Consider the following 16,853-nt stretch of genomic DNA (forward strand, 5'->3'; position numbering starts at 1 on the left):
AACTATGCACATTAGAATACCCAAGTTTTACAGGGGGGAAAAAATTAACTTTGTATAACCTAAATTTTCCAAACTCAAATGATTTAACTAGCCTCCCCCTTCATTTTTTGATGTAATAACTGATGCCTCAATAATACCCTTAGAGAAATGATGAACAAAAACAATTTAACAACATACATAATCATGGTTTTGGTCCGTCAATGCTGCTGCCGTATTTTAGGATATTCTTGTCTTCGTCTGCTTGGTCTGAATTAACTGTGTTTAACATATTACTGTTAAATCATAATCTCAGCTAGATATGTTATAGGACTTGGGTTTTGTGGCATCCGGGCAAACTCTAGAAAAAGCAATGATGTAATCTGCACCCTCCCCTTTCCCTTTCGGTGTCTTTCCTGAGCGAACCACCACCAAGAATCCAGATTCATGTGTTACCCTATTAAGAGAATGTTGCAACCAAAGCAAATACTCTCTAATGGTGGATTCAAGTTATTATAGCACCTAGAAGGAGGAGACAGTTTTAGGGCGCCTTTATAGTATAACCCCCTCACCCCACCCCCCCATCCCCCAATCTCCTGCCTCTTCGTTCTTTGCACTTGTTGCTGGGTGTGGATTTTACACAGTGACAGTTGAAAGATGCTTAACTCCTGCTTTCTATGCCACCACTTCTCAATTTCTTTGATATGGTAGCAGGACATCCATTTGAAGCAGAAAAGGGATCCAGGCCTTACTTAGCTTTTTGGCTTTAAAATGGAGTGGAGTGCGAAGGTTAATGTCTTTTACTCACTCCTGAGCTGAAAACAGAGGTAAAAGACAGCAAAATCTGAGCTCTACTGTGTAAGGTAATAATGGAGCCGGAAGAGGTATGGGGGTAGCGGCGGGGGTGGCTAGTGGGGCACTGGCTGCAGAATCTGTAAATTCCTTCCCGGCAGCCTTCGGCTCAGTGCCTTTTCATCCAGCCTTTCCTGAAAGTTGCTTTGAACATCTGCTACCATCAGGAATAGTCTTCCCTCAGTTACTGGCTGCCAAATAAATAGCAATTCCCAATTCAAGGAATAACTAAAATAATGTCACAAAGTAAGAGACTGCTATTATCTATTCTCCTTGCTTCCTAGAAGGTAAAATGCATTTCTTTTAGAAGCATATGTAACCATAAGACCAGTAACCATGGCTTTTTTATTTTCTTTAAAAAAAAAACTTTTGTTAAACATTGTATCCCCAGACCTTGGCATAGTGTTTGGCGTATGGTGGTGCTCAAGGAATTTTTGTGGAATGAAGGAATAAGGTCTTTTGATCAGAGAGAGCCTGGCTGGTTTTAATGGACTTGTCAGCAATACATGCACCTAAGCCCAGGATAACTAGGGGAGGGCTCAATGCGCTTCTAAGACCCAGTTTCATCCCAGTAAAGCCACCAGTCTTACTGCTTGCTGTTTGTTCCTGCCACCACAATCGTTTTCATGGTTACACCTTTTTTCCTCTAGTCGTTTCTCAGTTCACTTTGAGTAATTTGTGACTCTACTGACCACTCCCCCAGCCACTAACCTCATCCTTAAAAATCCTTGTGAAGTCATCACACGACACATCATTAAATTGTATCGCAAGGTGCAGAGGAGTGTCATCTTGTCCCAGGTGGGTCTGAGGCTCCGGGGTGGCTGCATTTGAGCTTTTCTGTACCTTTCTAGTGCTTAAGCCACAAGACTCGGCCTGCTGCTTCAGAAAACCGAGAAACTGCCCTATGGAGCCTAACTTGCATCACCTCCTCCAATCAGTGAATTGACCTCTTGTCTGTGGGAGCTGCAGACCCAGAGGTGCCCCCCAGGTCACGCAGCCAGCTCAGGAGTGGGCAGAACAAGAGTAAGAAGCTGGCTGAGCCTTTGCTGGGTCTCTGGTTGCTAACAGGCTTTTGAAATCAGCGGCTCCAAGATTTCCACCTCCCACCCCCAATAACTCCAGTCACAAAGTAAATCTCTACCTTTAACTAGAAATTGTCTTAATGAACAAAGAGTCCAGGGACTCAGGCACCATAGCAGGTCTGTCTAGCCAGCTAGCCAGCCAGTGGTAGTTAAAGTGCATTGAGCTGAGTCCACTGACCTGGGGCAGGGAAGCTGGGCAGATGTGGCAGTCAGGGGCAGGGCTCCTCTCTGGGCCCCGGTGAAATCCGATGGCCTTAATTGTAGAATCGTTTGCCTTGTAGTTAAAATCCTTTTCCAAAGCTAATTTATTAGTTCCTTAACATTGCGGGCTCATCTCCCAGGGAAGTCAATTACCTGGGTCTTTAGAAGCCAGAAAAGGAATCCTGCTCACTGTGCAGGTCATGCATGGAAGGTCTACCTGTTTGAGATTTTCACTGCTTTTATTCAATGAGGTTTGGAACACAAGCGGCCAAAGACGAGGAATGTGATTTTGGGATCCTCTATAGAGAATTATAAGTTAAGAAATTGTCCAAGACGAAAAAATTAAGAGGAAATCACTCAGCTCATGCTGATTGGGCCTTCTTCAGGAATGTCATCTTGATTGAAGAGGATGACGTCCCAGGTTAGCATGATCCCATGGTCTGAATACAGCACATTCTTCTACATGCAAACACATGCACACACACAACACCCTTACACACGCACCCCGGCTTCTATGAGTAAAACTTGCTGTTGCTGACTCTCTTCTCTCTTAACCTGAAATAAAACAGATTTCACCATCACCCACTAGGCCAGCAGTTCTCAACCTGTGGGTCGCGACCCCTTTGGGGGGTCGAACGACCCTTTTACAGGGATCGCCTAAATACATCCTGCATATCAGATATTTACATTATGATTCATAACAGTAGCAAAATTACAGTTATGAATTAGCAACGAAAATAATTTTATGGTTGGGGGTCACCACAACATGAGGAACTGTATTAAAGGGTCGTGGCATTAGGAAGGTTGAGAACCACTGCGCTAGGCTGAGGCACAGGCCATGTGCTTTGTAACGCACAACTGCAGGTCGCTCTTGGTGGCGTGGTACAGGGCTGAGAATCGGGGAGGCAGCTTCCTGGAAAGATTTTTAATCTTTCTGAGTTTCAATTTCCTCACTGGTCATTGCATTGAGGTCACTGCTACTTGCTGGTTGAAGTAAAGATGAAATGAGAATAATATGGGTAAGGAGTCTACACTCTGATTCCCATTGGAGGCTGCTATAGGAATTTTGGGGGGCTAGTGCTTTTTAAAATTTTATTTCTTGATGAGAGAGAACCATTGGTTTATTGTTCCACTTATTTATGCATTCATTGAATCTTATTTTTAATTTAAATTCTTTATTGTTGAAAGTATTACATTTGTCTCCTTTTTCCCCCATTGACCTCTTCCCGGCTGCTCCTGCCCCCCAACACATGCCCTCGCCCCCTTACTGTCATTGATTCTGGTATGTGCCTTGACCGGGGATCAAACCCACAATGTTGGTGTATCGGGAAGACACTCTAACCAACTGAGCTACCTGGCCAGGGCAGATAATGCTTTGTTAAGCAGGACTATCTGGGACACTGCAGGACACTGGGCACACCTGGCTGTCTCACCCCCATTATATGTCTGCAGCACAACCAGAAGGGTCACTTGGAGGGGATTCTGCCCTGACTTAGAGCCCCTGGGCTAGCCCATTCTTGAGAACTTGATAGGGTCTCTTTAAAAGGTAGTGGTCATTGTTTATTTTCATTATTATCTTGAAATGTCCTCCTAGTGATGATAGTTCCACTTAGGGAAGGTGCAGATACCTAAGATACTCCTACAAGTTCAGTTATTGAGCAAAGAGAGGGGACCAGTCAAAGGATTTCTAAAGACGGTGGCGCCTTCCTGAAGCCTGGCCCCAGGTGCCCGATGTCACTGTGCTGGGAGGAGTGAGATCTGAGGGTCTGCAGGTGGGAAGAGGTGACCTACCTCCGGTTGCACTTCTCCTGGTACAGATGGAGCTGGTTCTCATTGACATTGAACTCATTAACGAGGGCATCCCGGTTGGCATTGCGCAAGTTCTGGTGTGTGTCATATAGGAAGAGCTGGTTGTTCAGCTCTTCTTGCCGCCTCCGCAGCTGGCGACAGGAAGAGTACAGTTCCTCTTCACTCTCCTGGAGAGAAGAGAACAACCATGTGGTGACAATGTCTGGGCCATCGCATCTTAAGAGTGTGAAGGAGGCACGGGGCAGAAGCTCTGCAAACTGGGATTATCCCAGAAAATCCAGAGCCCATTTTAACCAAAGATAAAACTGGCAGGTGTTGACTGCATTAGAAGCAAGCAGTTTAAAAAACCCTTGTTCACAATAAAGGAAGGCTTTATTGGGAAACACTGGAATAACAAATGCATTGCCCACTGACCCTATTTCTTAATCAAATCTGCTTTTTCACTGGTCTACGCCACCTTTGGGACCTTATCCCAGTGCAGAGGGCCTAAACCGCTCTGTGTGTAAAGTGGAACCCAGCAGATGAGGGAGAGAACAGACGAATATGAGTACAGAAAGGTAAGCAGGGTGTAACAAGGCACCTAAGATCTCATAAAGAGCCTTATTAAAAGGCAAGGTAACACACAACAACATGGATGAACCTTGAAAACATTATGCTAAGGGAAAGAAGCCAGTTCCAAAAGACCACATACCATTATTCCATTCCTATGAAATGTCCCGCACAGGCAAATTCATAGAGACAAAGTAGACTAGTCGTTGCCTGGGGTGGGGATGAAATGAGTGGAGACAGCTACTGAGCAGGACATTTCTTTTGGGGGTGATGAAAATGTTTTAAAATTGATCATGGTGCCTGGCCAGTGTGGCTCAGTGTTTGAGCACTGACCCAGGAAGAAGGAGGTCACAGTTTGATTCCCGGGCAGGGAGCATGCCTGGGTTGCAGGCTCGATCCCCAGTAGGGGGTGTGCAGGAGGCAGCCGATCAATGATTCTCTCTCCTCATTCTATCTCTCTTCTTCTCCCTTCCTCTCTGAAATAAACATATTTATTTTAAAAAGTAAGTATTTGGGGTTTTTTTTTAAACAAAGATTTGTTAGGACTAAGTTATCTGCCTTTGAATGTCTGAAAATACCTTCTTTTTGCCCTCACTCTTTTTTTTAATGTTGTTTTATTGCTTAAAGAGTATTACATATGTCTCCCTCCCCCCCCCCCTTGACATTCCCCCGGCCTCCCCTACCCCCCAGTGTCTTATGTCCATTGGTTATGCTTATATGCATGCATACAAGTCCTTCGGTTGATCTCTTACCCCCCCCTCCTGCCCCCCAACCCTCCCCAGCCTTCCCGCTGTACTTTGACAGTCTGTTCGATGCTGCTCTGCCTCTGTATCTATTTTTGTTCATCAGTTTATAATGGTCTTTATTATCCATAAATGAGTGAGATCATGTTGTATTTTTCTTTCATTGACTGGCTTATTTCACTTAGCATAATGCTCTCCAGTTCCATCCATGCTGTTGCAAATGGTAAGAATTCCTTCTTTTTTACAGCAGCATAGTATTCCATCGTGTAGATGTACCACAGTTTTCTAATCCATTCATCTGCTGATGGTATGCCCTCACTCTTGAATGGTAGTGATTAAGATACAGAATGTCTATACTTACAGCTTGTGTCTTAAAAATTTGTGAAGATATCCCTTAGTCTTTAGGCTGCTATTGCTGTGGGTGGGAGTACTCCTGTCATTGGTCAGTCCTCTGCCGGTAGTCTGTCTTTTCTCTCTTATAACTTTCTTTCTCCTGGTTCTGTCAATTAAACTCAATATGGTGTGTCTATGTGTGGCTCTTATTTAGTTATACTGCTGTGGAGTCTTCAATGTTGGGAAATTCTCGGTCATCAACATTTCAAATATTTTAGGTTGAAGTTTCTCATCCTACCGTCCTATTTTTAACTCTTGTTTTTCACATTTACATCTTATCTTGCTTTGTTCAACGCAAATTCTCCAACACAATCTTCACATTTACTAATTCTTTCCTTAACTGTGTCCTCCCTGGAATTTCCCACTTACTAATCTTGAAAGAAATTTCTTTCATAATTTTTCGTATTATATTTCCAGAATTTCTAATTGGTCCTTTCATTCCTACATGCTCTTGATTAATAGTAAGAAGGATTAGTCTTTATAAATACTACACATTGGGTTCTCTCTGAAAAAAAAACAAACCCCACACATTTATTTCAAAGTTATTTTTAGATTCACTGGAGTGAATTCTCTTGCTTTTACCTTTGTGAGCTAAACTGGCATCGTTTTCTTTGAGTGCTTTAAAATTTTAATGCACAAGCTCATCTTGGATGGGAAGGTTGATTCCTCCCTTGAATCTATATGTTGGTATCTGGTTTTCTGAATGTTGTAAATGGGGGCCGGGGGGCTCCCAAGGGCAGGATCAGCTCAGTTTTAGGGTGATGGCTTGGGGCTCTGGGTTCTCAGGAACCCTACAGATCACAGCCTGTGTCCTGGCTGCAGGACTGTGTCCACTTTTATCCCAGTCCCTCAAGCAAGAGCTGGCCATGGCCTGAGTCCTGGGCCCTTGCCAAATCTCTTTCTCTGGAGGGGGTTTCAGAAAAACGAAGCCCATCTTGCCCTGAATATTCTATTTGTGCACAGCCTTCAGTGCACATTGCATTAGCCACAAAAATAAAATAAATGAGTTAAGTATCCAAACACAGGAGTTATAAAATGAAAGCAGTTTGAGGAAAGCAGACTGAATCAGTAAAGATAAACATGGAAATGGTTGAATAAGAAAACCAAAATATAAAATAAATGCAAGAGCTGGGTTGTTTTGTAGGAAAAACACAAACAGAATCAACCAAGTAGATAATCCATTATCTAATCTAGAAATGTGTGAAAGCCCGAGTAAGACATACTGGTAAGCACAGGAATACAACTATAGATAAAAAGCAACAGAAGGAACCTGTAAAATAAATAAAAACCAAGATGATAATGGAAAGAATGAATATATGTATTCATACTTATTCATTATAAGGCTCTATCTCCAATATATATATAATATATATATGTACACACACACATATATATACATATATATATTTCCTATTATAGAAAATTATCCCATAAGAGAAAAAAATTAAAGAGACTTTTTTTTTTTTATTCCAGAAGAAAAGGACAAAGTTTTATAACCAGGCCCAGAAACTTTCACAAACAATACCTGTTACCAGTACATGTGGGCAGCAGTTAACTTCCCTGAGAAGGAAGGTCTCCAAGTAACTTTAATGAAGCCAGTATAACAAAACCTAAGCAAAAACTACAGACTGAACACTCAGTGAAAACCAGTGCAAAAATTCTAAGTAAAATATTAACGAATACATTATAGAAGTACATTAAACAATGCAATCCTATATTTCACTAAGGAATTCTCTTTACTGCCCCTGTAAGATGACTATTTCACACCTCCAGCTCTCCTCAGCCCTCCCCAAGCTCAGCTGACGGCCTTGCTTCCTGTTTTACGTAAAACGTAGAAGTAATTACATGGGAAACCTGCCCATCCTGGGCCCATCTATCATACCCCATGCCTTCTCTCCTGCTGGCCCCAGAGTCCCATGGCCTCTTTCCTACTCAGTTCTTCATTCCTGTGCATACCCTTTCTCTCTCCTGTATCAGTGTTGCCCTTTACTACTAACTCATCCCCCTCAGCAGCGTGCAAATACATCTTAAGCGGCTTTGCCTTCACTCCATATTTCCCTCCAGCTACTGACCCATCTCTCCTGTCACCTTCACAGCAAATGTCCTTGAAAAACTCCAATGCTCCCCATCAGTGTATCTGTCATCTACTCCCACTTACATTCTCATTTTAATTTCAGTTCTTATTACCATTCACATGTTTCCTATAGGAGTTTGTAGATTTTGTACTGCTTCTTAAAAAACAATTTGAGACTATTTACTTGCTTCAGGCAGTCACCCATATGCCCTCATTTTTTATATTTATCTCATTATTTGGAGTTCAGTCTTTTCAACATTTACTCGTGTGTTTTTGCTCTTACTGTATTCCTTGTTTAAGCAGGCAAAGAGTTTATTTAATTGGTCTTTTCAATGAGTCAGCATTTGTTTTTTCTTCTATTCTCTTTGTTTTATGTTTCATTTAGTTGACTTTTATCTCTATTTTAGTCCTATTAGTTTATGAGTATTTATAAAATTTTAAAGATGAATGCTCAGTGCATGTGTTTTAAGTCTAGTTTCTAATGCTAAAATGGACAAATCTGATGTTAGATTTACTTGATTTTATTTGTAGATAACTTAGTGTGTTGGGAAGTTCAGTTTCTTTTTAATTTATCCATGGCATTCAGAACTTTTACTAAACCCTGGCCAGTTTGGCTCAGTGGATAGAGTGTCCGCTTGCAGACTGAAGGGTCCTGGGTTCAATTCTGGTCAAGGGCATGTACCTAGTTTGTAGGCTCCATCTCTAGCCCTGGTCAGGGTGTGTGTGGGAGGCCACTAATCAATGTCTCTCCCACATTGATGTATATCTCTGTCTCTCCCCCTCCCTTCCACTCTCTCTAAAAATCAATGGAAAAATATCCTCGGGTGAGGATTAACAACAACAAAAAAACAACCAACAAACAAAAAACTTTTACTAAAATACAATAGGGGGTGGGTGTGTTTTCCATTCATCCCTCTGGGGCAACGGTTCTCAACCTGTGGGTCGCGACCCCTTTGGGGGTCGAATGACCCTTTCACAGGGGTCGCCTAAGACCATCGGAAAACACATATATAATTACATATTGTTTTTGTGATTAATCGCTATGCTTTAATTATGTTTAATTTGTAACAATGAAATTGGGGGTCACCACAACATGAGGAACTGTATTAAAGGGTCGAGGCATTAGGAAGATTGAGAACCACTGCTCTGGGGAATCAAGTGAACTCTCAAGCAGCAAATCAGAGAAAAGTCCCTCTGTTAACTGTTTCATTAATAGCTCCTCGCCCATCTGTCCCACTTTGTCCTATGCAACATGCTTGCATATTAGGTCATTTGCATCTGTCCTCTGAGCTTATCTTTTCCTTTATGATTTCCATCTCAATTGTGAAACATTTCTTTCATGTTATCTTTTAGGTCACTGATGAGAATGTTTCTGCTCACATACTGAATTTTTAAATTCAGGAAATTGTTTTTTTGTTTCAAATTCAAGTTTTTTTCAGTGCTCTACTTGGATATCCTTGAAATCTCTTATTGACATGAGTTAGGGTTCTCATTGGATGCTTCCAACAGTTCTACTTCAACTGCCAGCAACCTGTAGCAGGGTTTGTCTTCCTTTTATTATTCTACGCGAGTTCTTCTTTTCATTGTGTGCTCATAGTTTTGGGGTTTTTTTAAGTATATATTTTTTATTGATTTCAGAGAGGAAGGGAAAGGGAGAGAGAGAGAGAGGTAGAAACATCAATGATGAGAGAGAATCATTGATTGGCTGCCTTCTGCAAGCCCCATACTGGGGACCGAGCCCGCAACCCGGGCATATGCCCAGGACCGGGAATCGAACCCTGACCTTCTGGTTCATAGGTTGATGCTCAACCACTGAGCTACGCTGGCCAGGCTGTGCTCATGGTTTTGTCTGTTTGGTAGTCAGGTCAAGTTTTGGGTCTTCGTGGCAGGCCTAGCGGTTTCTGCCCTTTGGGACTGACAATGGGCAAACTTTAGCTGTTCATGTTCAAGGAGGGTCTTTCTCTGTGCCTCTGGATCTCCCCAACTGTAAGGAAATCTTCCCCAACCTCAAAAACCAGGACCAACTCAGCTCCAGAGTGCACCCCGACCCCTCCTGGTCCTGTCGGACTCGAGTGTGTGCTGTACCCTTCCTGCAAAAGGATTCACACGTCTGTGGCTGAGCACTCACCAGGACCCACAGCATCCTGGGCTTTCCACTAGGTCAGTGCTCGGCAAACTCATTAGTCAACAGAGCCAAATATCAACAGTACAACGATTGAAATTTCTTTTGAGAGCCAAATTTTTTAAACTTAAACTATATAGGTAGGTACATTGTTATTAACTTAATTAGGGTACTCCTAAAGCTTAGGAAGAGCCACACTCAAGGGGCCAAAGAGCCGCATGTGGCTCGCGAGCCGCAGTTTGCTGACCACTGCACTAGGCTACTCCATCCCTGCATTTCAGCTCACCCAGTGCAAAGCTAAAAACCATCCACCCCAGGGTCAGCACTCAGAGGTCCCAGGGTAGCCAGTTTCTCAGTCACACCATCCAGGTGCTGCCAGCTCGCCCACAGATGATGACTAGGATGGAATATTCAAGTTCCTACACTTTCTCCTGACCCGTTTTTCTGAATCTCACAAGTTTAGATCAGTTCAGTAAAGGCCCTTTTCTATTAACGGCAAAACTGGATATAATACATCAACTTAAAAGAAACTATTTACTTTCAGAGAACAATTCGACATGTATCCAAAAATATATGGTCTTTCTTTTCTCTCTTTGATCTATTATTCCATTACTAAAGATCTAGCCTCGGGAAATAATTTTTAATCAAAAAGTGTTATAGGAAGACTTTCATTATTTATAAAGTAAAAAGCTACCAACAACCTGTCCATCAGTGAGAGAATGGTTAAGTGAGTTAGGGACTCACACCTAATGAAATAGGCATTAATGGCTTGGAAAATCATATAATAACATAGAAAAAATGCTACAAATCATCTGTGAAGTGGATAAAGGGCACACATTCATATGCATTAGATGACTCTAGGCAAAAAATTACCAGGCAAAGGAAATATACCAAAATGCTAATAGCGGTTATATACAGGTTGTTTATGGGGATTTTTTCAAATCCCCCTCCTTTTCTTTTCCTGCTCCAAATTAAATATAGTATGTAATAAAACGGTACTAAAAATTCTCTTTGTAAACCATTCATACAGCTGAGTAAAGGACTGGGAATTGATAAAGTAATTGTGCCTTGTAAATAAATGGCTTCTTCAGAAGGGGCTTAAAGTGTTTATTGACAGTTTTCTGGGGCTTTAACCTCTCTCTCAGCAAATGTTTTATGAGCAAACTCCATCTCAGTCCTCACTGGATCAATCATTTGCTCAGACAAATCTCTCGTGAAGCTGTTTACCAGGGTCTCTCCCTGGCATCACAGAGGATACGGCGATAAATCAAACAGGGTGTGACCTTGGGCAGCGAGAAAGCCCAGGTCTACACAACACAACCCAGCTCGGCTTCCCAGAGACTCCTAGCGCAGTGCGGGGCGGAGACACCCATGGCCTGGTGGCTCAACTGGGTGACAGCTGCAGAGTTAAAGAAAAGCCCGACAACCAGCAGCTGAAATGAAATTTGCACCTACTCAGACATTTCCTCCAAAATTCCTTCTCGGAGAAGCTCTGTGAGAGTCACTGTTCCACCTGGAACCCACTCAGCGGGCCTGTGTCCCTGCCACACTCCACGGGCATCCCCAGCAGCACCCAAAGCATGAAGCTTCCCACACCCAGGAAGTCAACTCTGGATAAACACATTTTCTTTTAAATAGAGTAACTTTCTCTGCTGCCAGCGGTACCTAATTATTTAAATTATGTATAATGTTTCCAAGTTGTTCACGACAGCTTTGCACAGCAGTATCTACGAATACTGTCCAACCGCCATCTGAAACTGCTTTTATCACTTCATTCTTCGTTTTTCAGTGAAATGTCTGCAAAAGGGCTTTATGTCCACAGAGAGGCTTCCTGTCCCCAGGCAACAGAATCCCAGACCTTTCAGTGGGCTGGGGAGAGGTCAGCTTGACTCAGCCAAGGTTCTTCAAGCTTACTTATTCCAGGCTTTTGCGGAAGGCCCAGGCTTTATAATTTTACCACCCTGCTCAATGAACTGATCCCACTAATTCCCTATCTGGGAATCGATCCTAAGGAATTACTTCTGAATTATAGGAGGAAAAAAGTGACCACATGAAGATGTCCCTGAGAGCCTTATTTGTAAGTGGCTCCTTCTAAATGCCCAATTTAGGGGAATGCTTAATCTATGGTCCATCAGCTTGATGGAAAAATCTGTCAGTCTTTAAATGCTAATGAAGACTAATAGTATGAAAAGTGCTTATAATCTTGCTTTAAAGCAGTGGTTCTTGATTGAGGATGATTTTTTGCCACCCTGGGGACATTTGACAATGTCTGGAGATAGTTTTGACTGTTATACTAGGGGAAGGGCGTGCTACTGGCATTTAGTAGGTCAAGGGCAGGGATGCAGCTAAGCATTTTACATTGCATTGGATAGCTCCCACCACAGAGAATGATCGGGCCCCAAGTGTCAGTAGAGCAAGCAAACAAAAAACCCTGCCCAGCCAGTGTGGCTCAGTGGCTGAGTGTCAACCTATGAACCAAAAGATCAAGGTTCAATTCCACGTCGGAGCATGTGCCCAAGTTGCGGGCTCAATCCCCAGTGGTGGGCGTGTAGGAAGCAGCGGATCAGTGATTCTCTTATCATTGATGTTTCTATCTCTCTCTCCTTCTCCCTCTCTAAAATCAATAAAAATATATCAAAACACTACCAATAAAAATATCTTTAAAAAACTGCTTTAGATAAAAAAAACTATACATGTATACAGGAATTTGTTATTATCATATTACACTTAAAAATGCATTGGCCTGGCCCTGACAGATTTGGCTCAGTGGATAGAGCGTCGACCTGCAGACTGAAGGATCCCAGGTTCGATTCCGGTCAAGGGCATGTACCTGGATTGGGGGCACATCCCCAGTAGATGTGCAGGAGGCAGCTGATCGATGTTTCTCTCTCATCAATGTTTCTAACTCTCTATTCCTCTCCCTTCCTCTCTGTAAAAAATCAATAAAATATATTTTTTTAAAAATGCATTGGCCTGGAAATGAAGGAAGCAAACAGACCAAATGCTAGCTTTATCTACTCATCTCTTCCCCCAAATTATAAGACTATATTTTCCACACAATCTGGTCTATACATGGTTGTTATTGTTTTGTTTTGAATCCTCACCAGAGGATATTTTTTCCCACTGATCTTTAGAGAAAGTAGAAGGAAGGAAGAAGGGGGGGGAAGGGAGGGAGAGAGAAAGAGAGAAATATTGATATGAGAGAGAGAGATGGACTGGGGCTGGGGATTGAACCTGCAACAGAGGTATGTGCCCTTGAGCAGGAATCGAACCCATGACCCTTTGGTGTGTGGGCCAAGGTTCTAACCACTGAGAAAACTAGCCAGGCATGTGTGCAGTTTTTAAAAATCATTAATACAAAATAATATACTGTAGCTTTAGTCTGTTAATGGACTTCTTAAAGACCTCAGATAGTCTTATTAATGATTAATTGACAAATGCATAATTCATTGTAAAAGAGGAGAAATTTAAGACTTGCTCATTTCCAACAAGGACCCACTGGCTGACTCAGACACCTGGTAAAGAAAGGAATTGATATAAACTTTCATGACCAAGCATTTCTATCATTGGAAGAATTATGAAAGGTGGTTGTTGTTTTTTTTAATATATTTTATTGATTTTTTACAGAGAAGAAGGGAGAGGAATAGAGAGTTAGAAACATCGATGAGAGAGAAACATCGATCAGCTGCCTCCTGCACATTCCCCACTGGGTATGTGCCCACAACCAAGGTACATGCCCTTGACTGGAATCGAACCTGGGACCCTTGAGTCCGCAGGCCAACGCTCTATCCACTGAGTCAAACCGGTTAGGCGAAAGGTGATTTTTTAATCCATAACTCGAGGTTCAAGTGAAAACTATAATTTTCACGTAAACACTGCACTTATTTTGACAGAGTCCAAAGCACTACCATTTAAAAATTGTTTCAAAATGGAAAACTTTCCATCATTTACCCCCTTATCTTTTTGAGACAGAATTTCATCGTTGTGAGCTCATGTTTTACCAACAGAAAGTGATGCCTTTGACTGCCACTGAGGTTCTAGGGCCTCCAACTAGTGCGCCTTTTAAGTCTCTGCTTCCTGTTTTTATTGCTTTCTGTCTCTTCTTATTTTTGCATCCCCTTTCATCTCGATGTTTGTAAAATGCTTTGGAGTGTAAAACTATCACGGTTGCCAAACTGAAACAGCTATGCAGAAAGGCTATGTTCTCTCCTGTGAGTCGAGTTCATGAATTTTTACTGCATGGACTATGGCTGTTAAAAGGCATCCCCACCCTTGCCATCCTCCTTCCCCATTTGGTAGTTCTCAGCTAGATCCTGGAAATTCCCAAATTAGCAACTTCCAAGTCACTGCATAGTTCTTTTTGTTGTTGTTAATCCTCACCCGAGGATATTTTTCCATTGATTTTTAAACAGAGAGAAACATTGACATCGATTGGTTGCCTCCCACACACTTTGGCCTGGATCAAGCCTGCAACCAAGGTACATGCCCATGACCAGAATCAAACCTGGCACCCTTCAGTCCACAGGTCGACGCTCTATCCACTGAGCCAAACCAGCCAGGACATCGCTGTGTAGTTCTTGCAGCCAAAAGAATGGCAAATCAGACAGGCTGTGACTTCTCTATCCAGAGAACAACCAGATTGAGAAAACGATGTGTATCCAGGAGAACTGACCAAACCCAGTCAGCCTACTGGGGTCTGGAACCGTGATCCCAGTTTATCCCAAGAAAACTGGACTGACCACAGAAATCCCCCAGTAGGCTGATGTGGGTTTTGTGGCAAGGGACTGGAAAGGTCTTTGGAGATTGTATTGGCCACGTATGAGCACTTGCAAAAACACACGCTGAGTGGGTTTCATTCTGTGGGAGGGACCACCAAGATTCAGAATCTGTAAGTCCAGAATCACAGTCAGTAACCACATCTGCACCCACCATCAAACCAAGGCCTTAACTACCTACAGCTTGGAGCTGTGTTCTCAGCATCCCATCTCAACATCTTACATAGTTCAAGGAGGCCAAGCCCTTTCTGCTAAGTCTACCCTAACTGGCTAATGAAAGGAGGGATTAGATATCTTCAAGGCCTTGGCAAAACAGAAGGACCAAAAAAGCAGGCTCCTCCAGTAGCAGAGAGAACCACAAGAAGAGCACCCCTTACTGTGGGGAGTTGTGCTCTGAATATCCTTCCCCATGACAAGGCCTTGTTGGGTGCTTTTAAGGGATTACCCAAGACCAACAGGCAGAGAATGGCACCCAGGAAGGATGAACTTACCTAGAAAAGCGTCATCTTGCCTGGCTCTTGCTAAAATGAAACTAAGAGTAGCTTCCAACGAGCTTCTCCCTTTCCAATGACATAGCCACTCCTAGAATCATGCAGTATTCTCCAAGGATGGATGCTGGGAGAAAAAAACCTAGGACCTATGGGGAAATCTGTAGCCGAAAGGAATTCTTTTGTAATGATGTGGCATGTTTGGCTAAATAATTCTCGGTGGGTTTAAGTCCATCAGCCAAGCATACTCATTGACCATGTCCACCCCACCAGCAGACATAGCTCAGGGAACCCCGAGGTGTCCACTCACCAGCACTGGCCGCATCTCGCAGAAAACCAGGAGGGAAGCCAGCTCGATGTCTTCACTGTACCCGTTCTTCAGAGGAACAGATCTAAATCCTGCAGCAGGATGGAAAAACAAGGCAGAGGCAGGCAATTAATGTCCGACCTTGGCTTTCTTGGGGTACCCAGGGATCACGTGCCTGGTTCAAGGCACAGAGAGATCAGTGCCCCATTCTGGGGCTGACTTTCTGGAAGCCAGAGGTCCCATCCTGATGGTTATGGAGAAGGGCTCCAGGATGCAGCCTTGACCGACAGGTCCGTTTGGAGAAGTGAAGTTTAAAAAAATCTGCCAACTAGAAATGAAAATGATTCCTTCAGAAGAAATTAAAACCCACAGCACATTACACATTGAATTTAGAGTGACTGCAGCTGTGGTTCAATTCCTTAAGTACTCCAGAGGCCAAAGACTCAAAAGAATAATGAATCCTCACATCCATTTCCTCCACTTTAGCCCTTTACAAAGCACAGGAGGGGGAGTGTCTTTAAAGATTTCCAGTGGGAGGAAATCTTCCTGTCCCTTGGCAGTTCAGAGCCGTATTGATTATCCTCCGCTGAAAGCCTTTCCCTGTTTACACTTGGGACCCGAGTCTGACAATCAAATGTTTACTTAGAGGAGGTGGAGGTAGAGCTGAATTCCCCTGCCACCACCACACATTAAGTAATGTTTGAGGCAACACATGTCAAAGGTTGGTTGGTTTGCTTGTTTTAGTTAAGTAGTATAAAAGAATACACCGTGAAAATGCAAGGCTCACTCCCACCCACTCCTAAGCCCTTATTCCACGAGGAACCATTGTTAACGGTATCATCCCAAAACAGTCTCTACATTTGTTTGAATTTCCTTTAAAATCGCAAAGGATAGTACCCTGACCTAAGCAATTCTGAACCTTCCATTTTCCATTTAATCCTTACCTTGGGGATTCACTGTATGGCTGTAGGTTGACTTGAAAGCTTTTATTGTTAAATTAAAATTTTAAATTTAATGTACAGTGTTATACTAGATACATTAGTGTCACGTGTACAATATAGTGATTCCACATTTTTATACCTTACAATGTGATCACTCCACTAATTCTAATAATCTTATTACATATTATTGACTATTCTCCTTCGCTTTTTTCAACCATTCCCTGCATCATCCTCCCCTCTAGTAACTATTCCTTTGGTCTCTGTTTCTATGAGTAGTTTTTGTTTTGTTTGTGGGTGTTGGTGTTTTTTTTTAGATTCCACATAAAAGTGAAACCATATGGTACTTGTCTTACTCTGACTTATTTCACTTAGCATAATACCCTCAAAATCAACCCATATTGTCACAAATGACAAGATTTCACTCTTTTTGTTGCTGTGTAATATTCCATTTTGTATGTGTGTATACGTGTGTGTGTGTATATATATATATGTGTGTATGTGTATATATATATATATATGTGTGTGTGTGTGTGTGTGTGTG

General features: G+C 42.5%; 1 protein-coding gene across 2 annotated transcripts in view; it reads right to left on the reverse strand.

The window, feature by feature from the left end:
• Positions 1–2,331: 2,331 nt before the first annotated feature.
• PLCG2 (phospholipase C gamma 2) overlaps positions 2,332–16,853 on the reverse strand; it is a 135,269-nt gene continuing 120,747 nt past the window's right edge. For both annotated transcript variants that reach the window (XM_006087041.2, XM_014454317.2), the window contains exons 30-32: positions 15,375–15,463; positions 3,903–4,087; positions 2,332–2,666 (exon numbers count right to left, since the gene is read on the reverse strand). In XM_006087041.2, the coding sequence (XP_006087103.1) occupies positions 2,624–2,666; positions 3,903–4,087; positions 15,375–15,463 (317 nt within the window). In that variant the 3' untranslated portion in view covers positions 2,332–2,623. The remainder of the gene's footprint in view (positions 2,667–3,902; positions 4,088–15,374; positions 15,464–16,853) is intronic.

Source organism: Myotis lucifugus, unplaced genomic scaffold (assembly GCF_000147115.1).
Source record: "Myotis lucifugus unplaced genomic scaffold, Myoluc2.0 scaffold_35, whole genome shotgun sequence".
NCBI lineage: Eukaryota > Metazoa > Chordata > Mammalia > Chiroptera > Vespertilionidae > Myotis > Myotis lucifugus.